Source organism: Festucalex cinctus, chromosome 13 (assembly GCF_051991245.1).
Source record: "Festucalex cinctus isolate MCC-2025b chromosome 13, RoL_Fcin_1.0, whole genome shotgun sequence".
Classification (NCBI taxonomy): Eukaryota; Metazoa; Chordata; class Actinopteri; order Syngnathiformes; family Syngnathidae; genus Festucalex; species Festucalex cinctus.
Window position 1 is genome coordinate 13,783,417 of NC_135423.1, and position 14,620 is coordinate 13,798,036.

The 14,620-nt window shown below is 37.4% G+C and overlaps 1 protein-coding gene across 1 annotated transcript; it reads left to right on the top strand.

Moving 5' to 3' along the window:
* Positions 1-6,933: 6,933 nt before the first annotated feature.
* Positions 6,934-10,718, top strand: LOC144033321 (ATP-sensitive inward rectifier potassium channel 1-like). Its single transcript, XM_077541364.1, has 2 exons — positions 6,934-7,035; positions 8,845-10,718. Exon 2 carries the CDS (start codon positions 8,863-8,865, stop codon positions 9,982-9,984), a length of 1,122 nt encoding a protein of 373 aa, XP_077397490.1. The 5' UTR covers positions 6,934-7,035; positions 8,845-8,862; the 3' UTR covers positions 9,985-10,718.
* The last annotated feature ends 3,902 nt before the right edge of the window (positions 10,719-14,620 follow it).

Consider the following 14,620-nt stretch of genomic DNA (forward strand, 5'->3'; position numbering starts at 1 on the left):
GTCATTTAATAGGCAACCCATTAGAAAGATCAAAGTATGGGTGCCCTGCAGGAAGAAGATACATCACAGTGGTGTAATTTGATATCCAACAGTGCAGGGTTGCATATGAAGCTAAAATGGCATTATTCAATTACGAGATCTCGCGAGACGAGACATAATAAGACTTACGCCTCAGAAGCCAAACACTCTTCAAAGGCCTACAAGTCAAAATTGTAGAAATATGACTTAGGACTGACTCTACAACGTGTGTAGCCGCAGTTGTGGCTAGCTATAGCTTGTTGCTAGCTCGCTGGTACGACCGTGTAAAGTAGCACCAAAATTGCTTTAGCCTCCCGCTACCTACGCGTAGATGACGTTCGCCTAGCCGAGTGAAGCCTTTTGGGACCCTCTTAGTGTCTCGATTATCACAAAAAAATTGTGATTCTCAATTTTGCTGTTAATTGTGTGTTTGAGGTGCGAAATGCACATTTTAACTCACAAACTGTGATGCGAAACTGTTAATTTCGAGACTTGTATAGTTTTATTTCTACCAGTTGACAAGTCACAAAGAACTTCTAAAAGAATCCGTGCTTCTGATAGCTATTTGTCATCTGTAGGCTACCGATTAATATTTTGTTACTTCCCGATACATTTGGCTGTGATTGTTATGCTGTTCCTGACTTGAAGATAAACTGATCTGAATTAAAGTTTGCTTGGTCGGTAGTGTTTGGATAACAGCAATCACACCACACTATCAGAGCAAGCACTAAGTTTTGTTTTTTACTGGACCAAACCTGCCAAGTGTGAACAGCAATTAGTTTGTGTATCCATTTCTTAGTGTCTAATAATCTGCATTGCTTATATTATACATTACTTGCCAATTAGTTTACCTGAAAAAGAGGTGGTAAATTAATCTTGGAAACGCACCAGCATAAAACATTGACTTTTTCATTGACTCTGTTTTTTGCATTATCCAAAAAAAAAAAAAAAACGTGATTAAAGCATGAACTCTTTGGCACAAGTAAGCTGCAATTTTCTCGGTAGGCTCATGTCCACATCACCCTCCATTATATGTTGAAGTAGCAACGTTTCATCAATTTCTCCTCCGCGTTCGGCTGAAACGGTTCGCAGACTTGGTTGAGTGCTGGAGACGTTTGCTGAGACCAGCAGCACTGACTCGCCCGCGCACGGTCCATAGTGTTTGACAGGCCGTGGTCCTCAAGTGAAGCAACAATCATTTCATAGGTCATAACTGAGGATATTGGGTCATCCTCACACCCAAGCCTATTTTTCTTTTTTCTTTTTTTTTTCTTTTTTTGCTTCATTCACCGTCACTTGTTCTCACCTCCTTGTAGTATCATTAGCTCTGATTGATCTTCTTGTCAACGGCTTTGGCAATGTAGTGAACATCCTTGTTGCTGGCATCCGCAAACCAAAAAAATGGGAGTTTCTTAATGGATCTGAGCGAACAACCTCAAAATGCAAATCAGCAGACAGTCATGATGGAAGAAGCTGACCATGAACAAATGCTTCGATCCACAAATGCAGCTAAATTGTTGCATGCAAAATATATAGCTAGTTAATCAAATGGACGTTTTGTATTTTGTGCTGAGTCTCATGGGTGGGCGATTGTGAGCAGCATTAAAACAGCTTGCAGCAAGGAAGTATTGGAGTGAAGTATTGTACAGGAAAATATGTGAATTATTAAAAATCTTCCATTACTTTTAAAGTTGTACATATCATCAATATCAATATATTGGTAGCACATGATCATTATTGCATGGCAGGGGAAGCAGCATGACAAAAACAACAATGGACCATGCATGTAAATAATTCTATCATCATAAGGAGAGTAAAAAGAATGAGTTCATCTATTAGGCTTTTAAATTATTAATTGAAATGAGCAAGTGGCTACAGAGCAGCGCAGTGTTACATAAATTAGGAATGCTGTACATTAGGTCTCTTATATGCAGATTTGAACGTATGGGAATAGAAGTGGGACACTGAAAAATCAGTCTCAGCAAAGACAACACACAAAACCAAACATGATTGCAGCTTATTTTATGTCACAGCACTGCGTTGTTGCTGCAACATCACAATTAACCCCCATGTTTCCTGACCTTTAACATTGAAACTGTAAAATTAATTTAGTTGCTCGGTAAAATTGAATTTTGATTAACGATGTTGCGTCTGCTGTCTTCAACATGGCAAGATCATGAGCTTTAGAGATTATTATAATACGGTGAGTTGCCGTGGTTATAGTCAACACTCACCAACCTTCGGTATACCTCTCGAGTTTCCATGAAGCCACACCTTCCAACAGATAGTAAATTGGCTGTATACAATTTAGTAAATGGTGTCAGTCCACAGCTCATACACACATACACACGGATTTTTTATTTATTTTTTTCCAATTAACGCGGTTTTCCATTATCGTTGGTAGTTTTTGGAATGTAGCACGCGCGATAAACGTGGGAACACTATATAAAAGTATACTTTTTGTGTGACATTTTGCTTTGGTGGTGTGCTGTGAGACCGTTGAATCTTTGCCTAGAATGGTTTCATTTTAGTTCATTGTTCGTAATTGTTTGATTTTTTATTTTATTTTTTTTTCGTTTGCTGAAAGCCAATTGCTCTTGGGACTGCAGTTATCAAACATGCAAAAAATTCTATCATCAAAGACACTTGGAATCATGGTTGCACCTCTTGGAGCTTCCTAAGAACCGCTGTCAAGGGTTATTGTTTTGCTGAGACAAAATCTTGTCGCATCGCAGAGTATCCCTCCAGGCAGAAAGATTTTGGAGATGTCTGGAATCTTCCAGCAGTGAGTCTGCCGTGATATGAGGAGGAGGTAACCCCGCAGCAGCAGTGCGCTCTTCTCTCATTCTAAGCAGTGCAAAGCTGAGAAACTGTTCTGAACACGGCGTTCCATTTTTATGCCCTTTGAAGAAGATTACTTTTAGACAAAAAAAAAGATGAAAATGAAAATAATGACCTAGTCGTAAAAATGAAACTGAGAGTGAGTAAAATGCGATATGATGGCTGTGTCATTGTCCTTCAAGCAGGAGAACAGTGCTGTATTTTCACTCGATGTCACTCGATCCTGTTCTCTTATCACAAATGCCACTGGCAAAGTTGGGCATAAGATATGAATGAAAGAAGTGATTTCAAATGGAGCTATATTCCCTTTTCCCTTTCAATGACTTGTTTATTCCGGTGAGAGAGCTGCCTAATCACGCTGAAGTCCTTTAAGTGGGGGATTTGTGACAGCAAATAGAATCACAACACGAGCCCAGAATATTGAGTGGCAACAAAATTACACATTTGATCATTTTGTGACTACGGGAGTGTAAAGATGTAAGGGCTAAACATGGGCACACAACATGGTGAGGCAACAACAGAAGCTTCTGTCAGCGATTTCAAAAAAACAAACAAAAACAAAAAAACAACATACTATTGTGAATCTTAATTCATATGACAGATTTTGGTTATATACTTACACTACATACTTCAAATGGGCTCAGCAGTTAATGAATGTCTGTACGTGAGCAATATAGAATCTATGAACGGAGTAAATTACAGTTATGGTTCTATTTTTTTTTTTAATGTTTATTATGGAAGTGTATTGCATTCACTTGAAAAAAAAAACACAGCTGTTTCTCTGATTAATTTTTTGGGGAGCTTTTTTTTTTTGTTTTGTTACTATTTATTTATTTATTCATTTATTAATTTATTAATTTATTTGTTGATTGATTTTTTTCCGGTTTTGCTGAATATTTTTTTTCTGTCATAAAAAAAAAAAAAAAATCAGAAAAACAAGAGGAAAAATTACTCAGAAAAACAGGGGGGGAAACATTATTCCAAAAAACAGAAAAAAAATATTCCAAAAAACAGAAAAAAAAAAAAATATTCCAAAAGACACAGCACCAACTTCTGTTTTTCCGAGTATTTTATTTATTTATTTATTTATTTATTTATTTTTACCTCTGAACTCCAAGTGACTTGCTGCAGACCACTGACCTGTATATATAACTAGATAGCCGACAACCCATACACACCAGTGCAAGCTCTTAAAGTCACAGGGCGGCCATCTTATTACTCCCACCTCACGAGCAGACTATGGTATAAACTAGGGGTGTGAATTGCCTAGTATCTGACGATTCGATTCGTATCACGATTCACAGGTCACGATTCGATTCGATACCGATTAATCCCCATACGAATTTATAAGTTGATCGTTGCGATTTTTTTTAAATTCAAATTTAGAAAATACTAATCAGTAAACTTGTACAGTCTAAGATTTGTATAAAATGTATTTTTTATTTATCTGAAACTTCAGTCTTATACAGGTTGTAATCTGTTTCATGTTTGAACAGCATTGAAATAAAATATTAAGGCTTAATGTTCCATTAATATAACATTCTTCTATGCTTAAGGTGTGAACCCTAACCCGTAAGACATTTTGTTGAATATTTTTCCATTAAAAATGGAAGTTTAAAAATCGATTCAGCCGCCTATTGAATCGATTCGAGAATTGCGCGATGTAGTATCGCGATATATTGCTGAATCGATTTTTTTTTAACATCCCTAGTATAAACTATACGGTATACGTACAGATGAGACATATACAACTCGTAGGCAGTTAGTATAAGGCCAAGTTAATTTCTCCTGCCACAATATCAAGCACTGTGTGCGCCTCAACCACACTGATTTTAAAGGGAATTAGGGGAGCCGCTTCAATTGGTCAGTAGTCGACTGTGTTCCGTCCCTCAATTCCACAACTATTTGAGGAAATATAGTTTATAGACCATTTATGTTGTCACCTGCAAGCATTATTTTCAGTGTACTTAAAATATACAACATTATTATCATAAAAAAAAAAAAATCTCACTTTGAAAATACACTTATTCATGTAAGAACACACTCATTTGGATGGTATCTGAGGTTACATGTAGCTACATTATCAAGGGACTTTAGGCCCATCACTGAGTGGACGAGCGAGTGGAAAATTCCCACAAACCCCGCAGGCTTGTATTCTCAGCCGTATGCTCATACATGCATGGCAGCCTACAGCCATGGCCTACAGGCTCCTATTGATATGCACATTGCAGCCAAGGGCGTCAATACTTGATTCACAGATCCTGGGATTGTAGTGACCTCAACAACTACCTCTCTGAATATTGCATACAAAAGCCACCCAGCCCAAAGTAACAACAAACAAGGTAGAAAAGTGATGAAGATGTGTACTAGATGACGGATTCACTGCGTGAATCAACCACAAATGGGGAAAATGCTGCACAAGCACATTTCCTCTACTTGGGATTGCTGGCATTTAACACGATGCCACTTTTACACTGTGAATGATGGATATGGAATATGAATGCTCAGTGACATGATGACCCAGCAAAATGGCTGCCATCAGTGAACACCAGCCCCATCTTTCAGTTCAGGCACACACACTCACATGTGACAAGACCTCCTGAACTGATCACTGAATATGACACTCTTTAAATTAAAACTCAGAGACATTTTTTAATTAACAGAGTTCATTGAAATCCTTCCAATCAGTGACTCCTTATTATAATCCATAATTGCTGTTTTCTGGCAGTAATTGAACCGCACATTTTCTAGATAGCTATAAAGATTTGTGAGTCAAAAGCCTTGGCGTATAAAAGTCTAATTTTGTTGCATAAAGTAGTACATTATGCACAGAAACAAATATATTCATTATCACCCAGCAGTCAAAACGATGACTGACAGAAACTGATACAGAAACCACCATTGTTTTTAAATGCTCTTGCTAGCTAGTGGGAGGGGCCAGAGGGGGGTAAACTAGCATTGTTTTGTTTCTAATCAGCGAGAGCTTAGTGCAAAATAAACCGTACTGTTGGGCTCAGTTTCAGCTTTATGCAGCCCTTTTGCATACACACCCAAAATGCACATTTTTCAGCCACACAAATGTGAACAATGAGTAATATCTTTACTTGGATTTGATGTTACTTACATAAACCATGTGAAATCAAGTCTTAGTCAAAGCTGGGGGGAAAAAAAAGTGTGTTTTAAGCAATGAGGCTATTTTTTACTTATATATATTTTTTTTAGAACGAAAGCTACTGACCTGCACAAAACACAATATTTACAACTAATAAAAACAAACTATTTTTTATGACTCCTTCTTGATCACCATTTCTTCTCAGTTTAATTGCAGTGTAGCATGCAAATGTCCTTTACATTTTTTGCATTTATTGTCTGTCACTGACAGACCACGTTTTGAATAACTAGCAGCAGTCAAAAGTAACTTCCAAAACTGCCCAACCAGCCCGGCGATCAGTATGCTGATAGTGGCTATTTGCAGGTCCATCGGATACAATAAAAGGCATCACAAATGACAAAGTTGATCAAACAATAAAAGAATAAAAGAGATTTGAATGCCTAATGCTTAACATCCTTTTGTGTGTGAACAATACGGCTTTGCCGATGCAGAACATGGGTTCTACAACTCGTAAAGTAATACTATTTTTTTTTTTCTCCACATTTTACTAGGAACAATAGTGCTGATAAATGACTCCAACTATAATTTGCAACTTTTCCAAATGAAATAATCATTCACATTCTGTTTGTTACTCAGATACAATAACGTGGAACTTGCAGATCCAAAACTTTTCCATTTATATTCTAAACATTCAGTTGGCCTTTATCCAGAAATGAGTGATATCAAACTAGAAAGGGAAAGGACCTGCACGGGGAGTGGATTGAGGTCAGCTTGGCCCTCGGTGCCAGGCGTCTGTGGGGTAAACACAGCTACATAGAGCCGGGGGAAGTGTAATTATGCATTTGAAGATGGGGTGGGGGTTCACTTGATGTTTCTGTGGGCGTAAACATTACCTGACCGGTCCGCCGTTAGAGGACAGTATAAATGTATGCAGGTGCAGTAGGGCAAGCATAAGAGGACACGCCTATAAAACTCTGCCATTCAACTGTGAAGAGGACTAAAGAGGTGGAGCTGGAGATCAACACTTAGCTGGATGTGCCGCAAGCTAGTTTGCATCCATAGAGGTGAGCATACTTCATTATTACTTATTCATGGCAAGTCATAGTATGTTAATTTGAAATTATATATAGTTGTGATTTATTTATTGAAAGCACGCAACCTTGAGTTGCATTGGATGTTTATATATATATATATATATATATATATATATATATATATATATATATATATATATATATATATATATATATATATTATCTTTAGATGTAATTTTACACAAGTGCATTAATTCAGTCATTTTATTTTAAGTGATTTGTCAAATATTAATTTTGATATTATTAATCCCAAAATTGGATAATTTGATTGAGAAAAGAAAAATCCCAATGGTCACTGAAATAAGTCAAAACTAACAAAAGTAGTACGATATAACATTTTACTGAAAGTTATCTCACGAAAGTCAGGCATTACTTTATTTTTATGGTCCAGCAGAATGATTACAAAAACTCATGAAATTTGCCCAAACAAAATTTGCCAAACTTTTGATACAATCACTGCAACTCTCACCGAAAACTGTCGACGGGTATTTTGTTCCACTCCTTGTGAGCAAACTTCAAATCTCAAGTTTGAAGGCTTTTTTCCTCAGAATGCATGTTTCCACAGTTCCTTTATTTATTATTTACTATCTCGAGGAGGCGCTGTAATGTTCTGGTTCTGCTTTGTTGCATTCGGTGTAGTGCGTCTTGAATCTGTGCAATGAAATCTCAACACTTATTTTTGGTTTGTATTTTTGTTCATATTATTTCAGTGATCATTGTGGATTTGTCTTTCACAGAAGGGTACCAAAACGTTAGCATTTGCGTGGAAACCATTGTCAAGCTGTCGTTTAGTTGAATCGAGTTGGTATTTTTATTGCATATGTTTTTAATTTTATATGCATATCTATTTTCTCTATATTCCATGATCATCTTTGAAGAGAAATTAGTTTAAATTAAACACACATTACCTCATCAAACTGTCATGTAGCTCACTAGCAAAGTTCAATTTGCATTGCTAATAAGTTATTAGGCACATTTTTCTGTTTTGTTTTACTCACCTTTGTATTAAATTTAGAGTGGATGTGCAAAGACTGCAAACAATTTAGAACAATCGATATAGTGCAGAATTAGACACTCAAAACAGTCATGTAAATATTCTAGATTAAGTGTAATTATTTAATAATTCGAATTGTTGTTTCTTCAATTTGACTGGAAGAACAAAAGTGGCTGTTAATATTCAGCATCAGTAGACCACAACTAAGTATAAGAATAATAACAAACGCTATAAAGTTTTTTAATCATAATGTGAAACACCGAGATGACTATTATCAACCTCAGGCGACTGACTGTTGTTTTCATCTAATTGCAGATAAGAAATTATTGCAGTTAATTAAGAACTTTCAAGGCCCATGAAAAAGGATGTGAATGAAAAATATTAAACGGGCGCTTTGAAGGATGGAAAAAACAAAACAAAACAAAAAGTCAATTCACTGTACAGGCTGTTTTGTACCAATTAAGGCTCACCGACAAGCGTATGATCACATTTGTGTGTTCACATGACTCAGCAAAAATAGGCACATAGTTGTTTGGAAGCTTTTTGCAGCTAATTGTGCCTGAACTCAAATGTTACAGTATCCGAACAGTTTGTTTTCTGCCAAGGTTTACATATTTTTTTCAATGTTACTTTTTCCGCTTGAAGTTATCTTAAGTGTTCTCCTATTGGTTGATTTATTGTGCTAATTAGGCTGTGTCATGTTTCAAAGATAAGCTACGATTACATTTATACCACTACAAACGACTAAACTATGTGTTGATAATGCTTTATTTGCTGTCTTCAAGGTTGTGCACGTGCCGAAAATGTTTGGACCTTTCAACAAACGTCTCCAGAGCTACTTGGCTGAGCGAAAGAGTCTCAGGACCAGGCTGGTGACCAAAGACGGCCATTGCAACATCGAATATGGGAACATCAAATACAGCAAACACTTTGCTTTCCTGGCCGACTTCTGGACCACATTCGTGGAGATCCGGTGGCGTTTTGTGCTCTTATTCTTCATCGCGTCTTTCACCCTGAGCTGGTTCATTTTTGGCCTGCTCTGGTACTGGATTGCCCGTAGTAACGGAGATCTGACATGGCAGGAGCCCCCTGGAGACCACATGCCTTGTGTTGATAATGTTGTTGGACTCACTACTGCATTCCTGTACTCCCTTGAGACCCAAACCACCATCGGCTACGGTGGCCGAGCCCTCACTCCTGTCTGTCCCGGTGCGGTGGCCCTACTCATCATCCAGTCTCTCCTTGGCGCAGTCATCAACTGCTTCATGTGTGGAATCATCTTATCTAAAATATCCTCACCTAAAAAGAGAGCAAAGACCATCTCATTCAGTGACATGGCTGTTATCAGCCCAAAGAACGGCACGCTCTGCTTGTCAATACGTGTGGCCAACCTCCGCAAGACCCTCATGATCGGAAGCCAGATCTACGGCAAACTGCTGAGAACCACCAATACGGCGGATGGCGAGACAATCATCATGGACCAGGTGAACATTGACTTCATGGTGGACGCCGGGAAGGACAACCTTTTCTTTGTGTGCCCTCTCACACTTTGTCACGTCATCAACAAAGGCAGCCCGTTCTTTGAGATGGCGGTGGACACGCTCCACAAGCAAGAGTTTGAGCTGGTTGTCTTCTTGGACGGTACCGCCGAGTCTACCAGCTCCTCCTGTCAAGTCCGGACTTCCTTTATTCCCCAGGAGATCATGTGGGGCTACAATTTCCTGCCAATCATCTCCAGAAGCAAAGAAGGTAAATACAGGGTGGATTTCTCCAATTTTTCCAAGGTGGTGCCTGTGGCCACTGCACACTGCGCCTACTGTTTCCACAACATCAAAGGTCACCACCACCACTCGAAAGATGGACTCGATAACCAGGGTTTTGAGGTGATTGATATCAATGACCCTGCAAGTATCACCAAGATGTAAGACCACAGACGCGGTGAACAAGACACTCTGGTCGATGACTTTTACTTACCGCTCACTGATGAACCCCTTAAGCATCCCAAAATATGTTTGGAAGACTGTGTGTAAATATTAGGTGAAACACACTTCATTATCAATGAACAATTGCTGTATGTATGTAAAGCCATACCTGTCAACATCTATCATCCAAGAACCTGTTTTCGGAAGTGTTGCCATGTCATGAAAATGGCTTGTTTGAAATACCAGAAGAGAAAAAAAATGAATTTCCTGTAGGTCCTCCCTCCCACAAGACAAATGTACTCGAATGAGCTCTGGCTGCGAATGAAGATGAGTCGCTCTAATTTACCTCTGGCCCTGCACATCAGATTTACTGAGGCTAGCAAAAGACTGTATTATTTTGTGTATGAATCTTACTTGAACAACTTGTTTTGGGTGCTTTGCAATTGTCATGGACGAGAAAACAATAGTAGTGGCTGTTAAATAATTCATGCCAGTGTTGTCTGCTATACACAAAAAGACACTTGGGCTTGAAACATTAGCCTTTGTTTATCTATTCCAAAACTGGCACTCACACAGGTTTAGTGTGATACTTTTGAGTGACGGTATAGTTGGAGAACAATGTTCTCTTGAAACACTTAAATTATGGCTGCGTGCAATGCAATCAAATATTTGTATGTTTTTTTTTCTATTTGATCTCAGGGGGGAAACAGCTGAAATAAAAATATTTTTACACTAAATGTCTGCCTTGCTCTCCATTTGAAATTAGTATTTACATCATCAAAAAGGTTAACACATCATACTGCCAGCCGGCAACTCCTTTTACGGATTTTCATCTAAAGAGTCAAAGAGTTTGCTATAGTATAGTAATACTCCTCTAATACAGTTTATCCCAACCTTGATTGAGCCAAGAGAACCATTTCACATTCCCATTTCCATATACTATACGTCACTGTCATCTATTCTTCCTTCCTTTCTTTAGTTTTTCCTCTGGTTCCTTGAGATCTCCCTAATCTGTTGGAATTTCGAGGTCTCTGGGGCTGGTGAAAGATTCTAGTTTTGTAACCCTGTGGGTGGCATGTGGGGTCTGGTTGGTGCTGGATTTCAATTTGCTTCATCTTTATTTCCTTTGATTCTTCCTCTGGTCTCCTGGCAACTTCACGACTCTGGCAGGGACTCTGAAGTATCCAGTGAAGGGTATGGATTTTTTATTAGGTTTCAGGTGAATTAAAGAGAACAAACTCACACATGCACACACACACCCCCACACACAAAATATGTTGAATCGGTAAGACTGCCGAATGAACAATACTGAGCTCTCAAAAAAAAAAAAAACAACAACAAAAAACACGGGGATTGCTGGATGTATTTCAATTACAGAGGGATCACACTACTCGGCCTCCCCAGTAACGACTATTCTTGGATGCGGGAGAGGTCCGTCAGGAAGTTGAATCTCAGATTCAGTAGGAGCAGTGTGGTTTCCTGTCCCCGGCGTTCTTGCTAACGCTGCTGCCCCACAACCTGACACCAGATTGGATGGATGGATGGATGGATGGATGGATGGATGGATGGATGGATGGATGGATGGATGGATGGATGGATGGATGGATGGATGGATGGATGGATGGATATGTGTGAAGCAGCTATGTTCAACATTCAGATATTTTCACGTTCATCAAGTTAATTGAGAAATGGCTTCATGTGCAACTAAACTAATGGTTAGTGCCATTTGAGCCCCCTTGATAAATAGCATTAATGCTTTCCAGGGTGATTGTAAAATTGGGAAATTTTGAGCGCGAGATGAGGGTACACACGTAGTTACGATAGTGACGTCATGTCGTGTTGCATAAGCTCACAATTCAAAACACGCACACACGCATCCTCCCGACATTTATTTGGCATCTCTTCTCACAACAAAGTTGCGTAACAGTCATGGTGAATGGTAGTGTTTATTTACTGTTGTGTGTTTGTACCCGTACAGTGCAGTCAAATGGCTTTTACCAACATGAGGGTTCTTGTTCTAACATAATACAAAATGAATTAAAAATAAGGACAATCATATTTAGTTATTTATTTATTTTAAGTGCCAAAAGGAGACAGGTGACGAGGTTGATTGACCAATTTCAAATTTGTTCGATGAAATCTTGGATCAGATAGCTTTCAAAGTTAATGAGGTTCTTGATTTAGTTTGGAAAATGATCATCTAACTATCAAATTACCCTTCAACCTTTGTTACCTCAGCCAATTACAGCATATTATGCAAACTGAATAGTATTCTTTTTTTTTCTTCTTTTTTTTAAATAAAATGAATAACCAAATTGTCAACAAAGAAATCAACAAATCATTTGCAGTGGTCTTACTGTACATCAATACTTTTATATACTGGTATTTATATAATATAAACATATACAGTTTTATTTCAGGCTTGTTCTCATTTGGGTCAAGGGTGAATTGGAACTGACTTTGGCCAAGAAGTAGGGTACTCTATAAACTGGTCGCCTATCAATTGCGGGGCATACATAGACAAACATCCATTTTCATACTTTTTTGTAATGTGGGAGAAAGGCTAAAGCCAATGAAAAACTATAGAAAACCCACACAATCTTAGGAAGAACATGCAAATTTCACCAAGGCGACCCTTCGATGAAACCCAATTTCAATGGATGTTGGGTAAAATGGAAATAAAAAGAGAATACAACGGTTTGCCAACCCTTTTCAATCTATGTCTAACTGAATACACGACAACGACAAGTGATGAATGTTATTGTTACTGTTGTGACCTGATGAGTGTGTATCCAAGAAGTACAACTTCCATAATGTAGTCTCATAATTAGTGTGTGCATGAATTAAAATACCTTCAGATAAGACGTTCATTGTTGATCAAGATAACGGCTATCATACGTTGTTTTAGGTTTTTTTGTAAAACGTGCCTCACAATGAAATGCCAAGTACTAATTAAATATTCACCTTGGTTCATGTTACAACAAAAAAAAAAAGTTTCACAAAGTTGAGGCCAATTATTCTCAAAATGAAAAGTGGTTGAGTTGCCATGGAAACACACTGGAGCCATTGATTGGTAACAGGAGAGAACGTGAGAGGTAAAAACATTTATTTCTCACATTTTCCTATACAAAAGCCCTTTTTGAAAAGGTATGACTTCATTCATTGCAGGAATGACAGCAATAATAATAACAATAATAATAATAATAATAATATAATAACAATATAATAATAATAATAATAATAATAATAATAATAATGCCATGGTTAATTGTGAAATTATACACACGCATATATATATATATATATATATATATATATATATATATATATATATATATATATATATATATATATATATATATATATATATATATATATATAATACATAACTTATAAGAAGTAGTAGAGATCCCTTTTGATTGATTTTGTAAAATAAAATGAATGTTCAGGGTGCATTACAAATTGCAAGTTCCCCTTTTGAATTCAGCTGGAAGCTGGTGGATATTAATGCTATCTGCATTCATTTACATACACTGTCTTCATTTCCACAAATTTTAAGACTATTTGGCTTCAAAAGTGATTAAAGAACCATCCTAATCACATGTTGCATACAGAGTCAAAAAGGTCCCTGTTATTGGATTAAAGCAGTTGTGTTTTGGGAGAAGGCTAAAAATAGCTTGTGCACACAAAGGCACTTGGGATGTTACACAGTCTCATACAAAATAATAACAATAATAAGAAAAAAAAAAGCTAAAAATGTATTGCCCAAATGTACAAATATAAAAACGCTTAACTGCTGAAAAAACTACTGAGCAGAAATGGACTTCAAAGTTTTGCTTTTTTTTTTTTTTTTTTTGACCGAGGTCAACTCGTATTAATTCTCTTGTCTCTTTTTAATACTGTGTCACATATGAAAATAACTCTGCATAATTTATACAGTAAGTTGCTTTAATGCCTAGTTGACTGATGCATATAAAATAATAAAAAATAGGTCTGACAAACGCACAGCGTTTGCGAATCTGAGGAATTCCTTGTTTCATCTCGTCATATTTTAAATTGGTTTTGTTCTCCGATAAACTTAGTCCAAAGTCATTTACTTTCAAGTGTCCCCTCCCCTTACTGGTCATGGAATGCATTTGCTAATAACAGCTTGTGCACCTGCAGATGAAAATGTTCTGATATGATGCGATTACATGAGGAGGAAGTCTGTGTGCATGTTTATCTGGCCTTTAGATCAGTGAGAAACTAACATTCAAGCATACATGCTGCTCTCAAACTAGGATCCAGCCCTGGTAATATGCAACTTGACACTGTTGACTCACACAACAAATTGAGAAAGACACTTCTCAGTGTGACCTACATGATCCTGACTTGCCCCAAAAGGAGGTGAGACGCAGTGGCAGTCATGAAACAAATCAAAAATTGTCAGATTTGTCATCAGGGAATATTTGGAATCAAATTGTGACTGGGCAGAACAGCAGTTAAAGAATGATGCTAACACTGTTAAGGTTTAATGCTCATTTCATCACATTCGTAAACTGGATGCACTCATTTTATTGCAACACACTTATTCTATATTTACAATCTTGTTAGACTTTATAACCATGATTAAACAAAGAGAAAGGCTTAAAATGATTGA

Bases quoted from the DNA above. Each gene is read 5' to 3' on its own strand.
- LOC144033321 (XM_077541364.1), top strand. From the start codon at position 8,863: ATGTTTGGACCTTTCAACAAACGTCTCCAGAGCTACTTGGCTGAGCGA.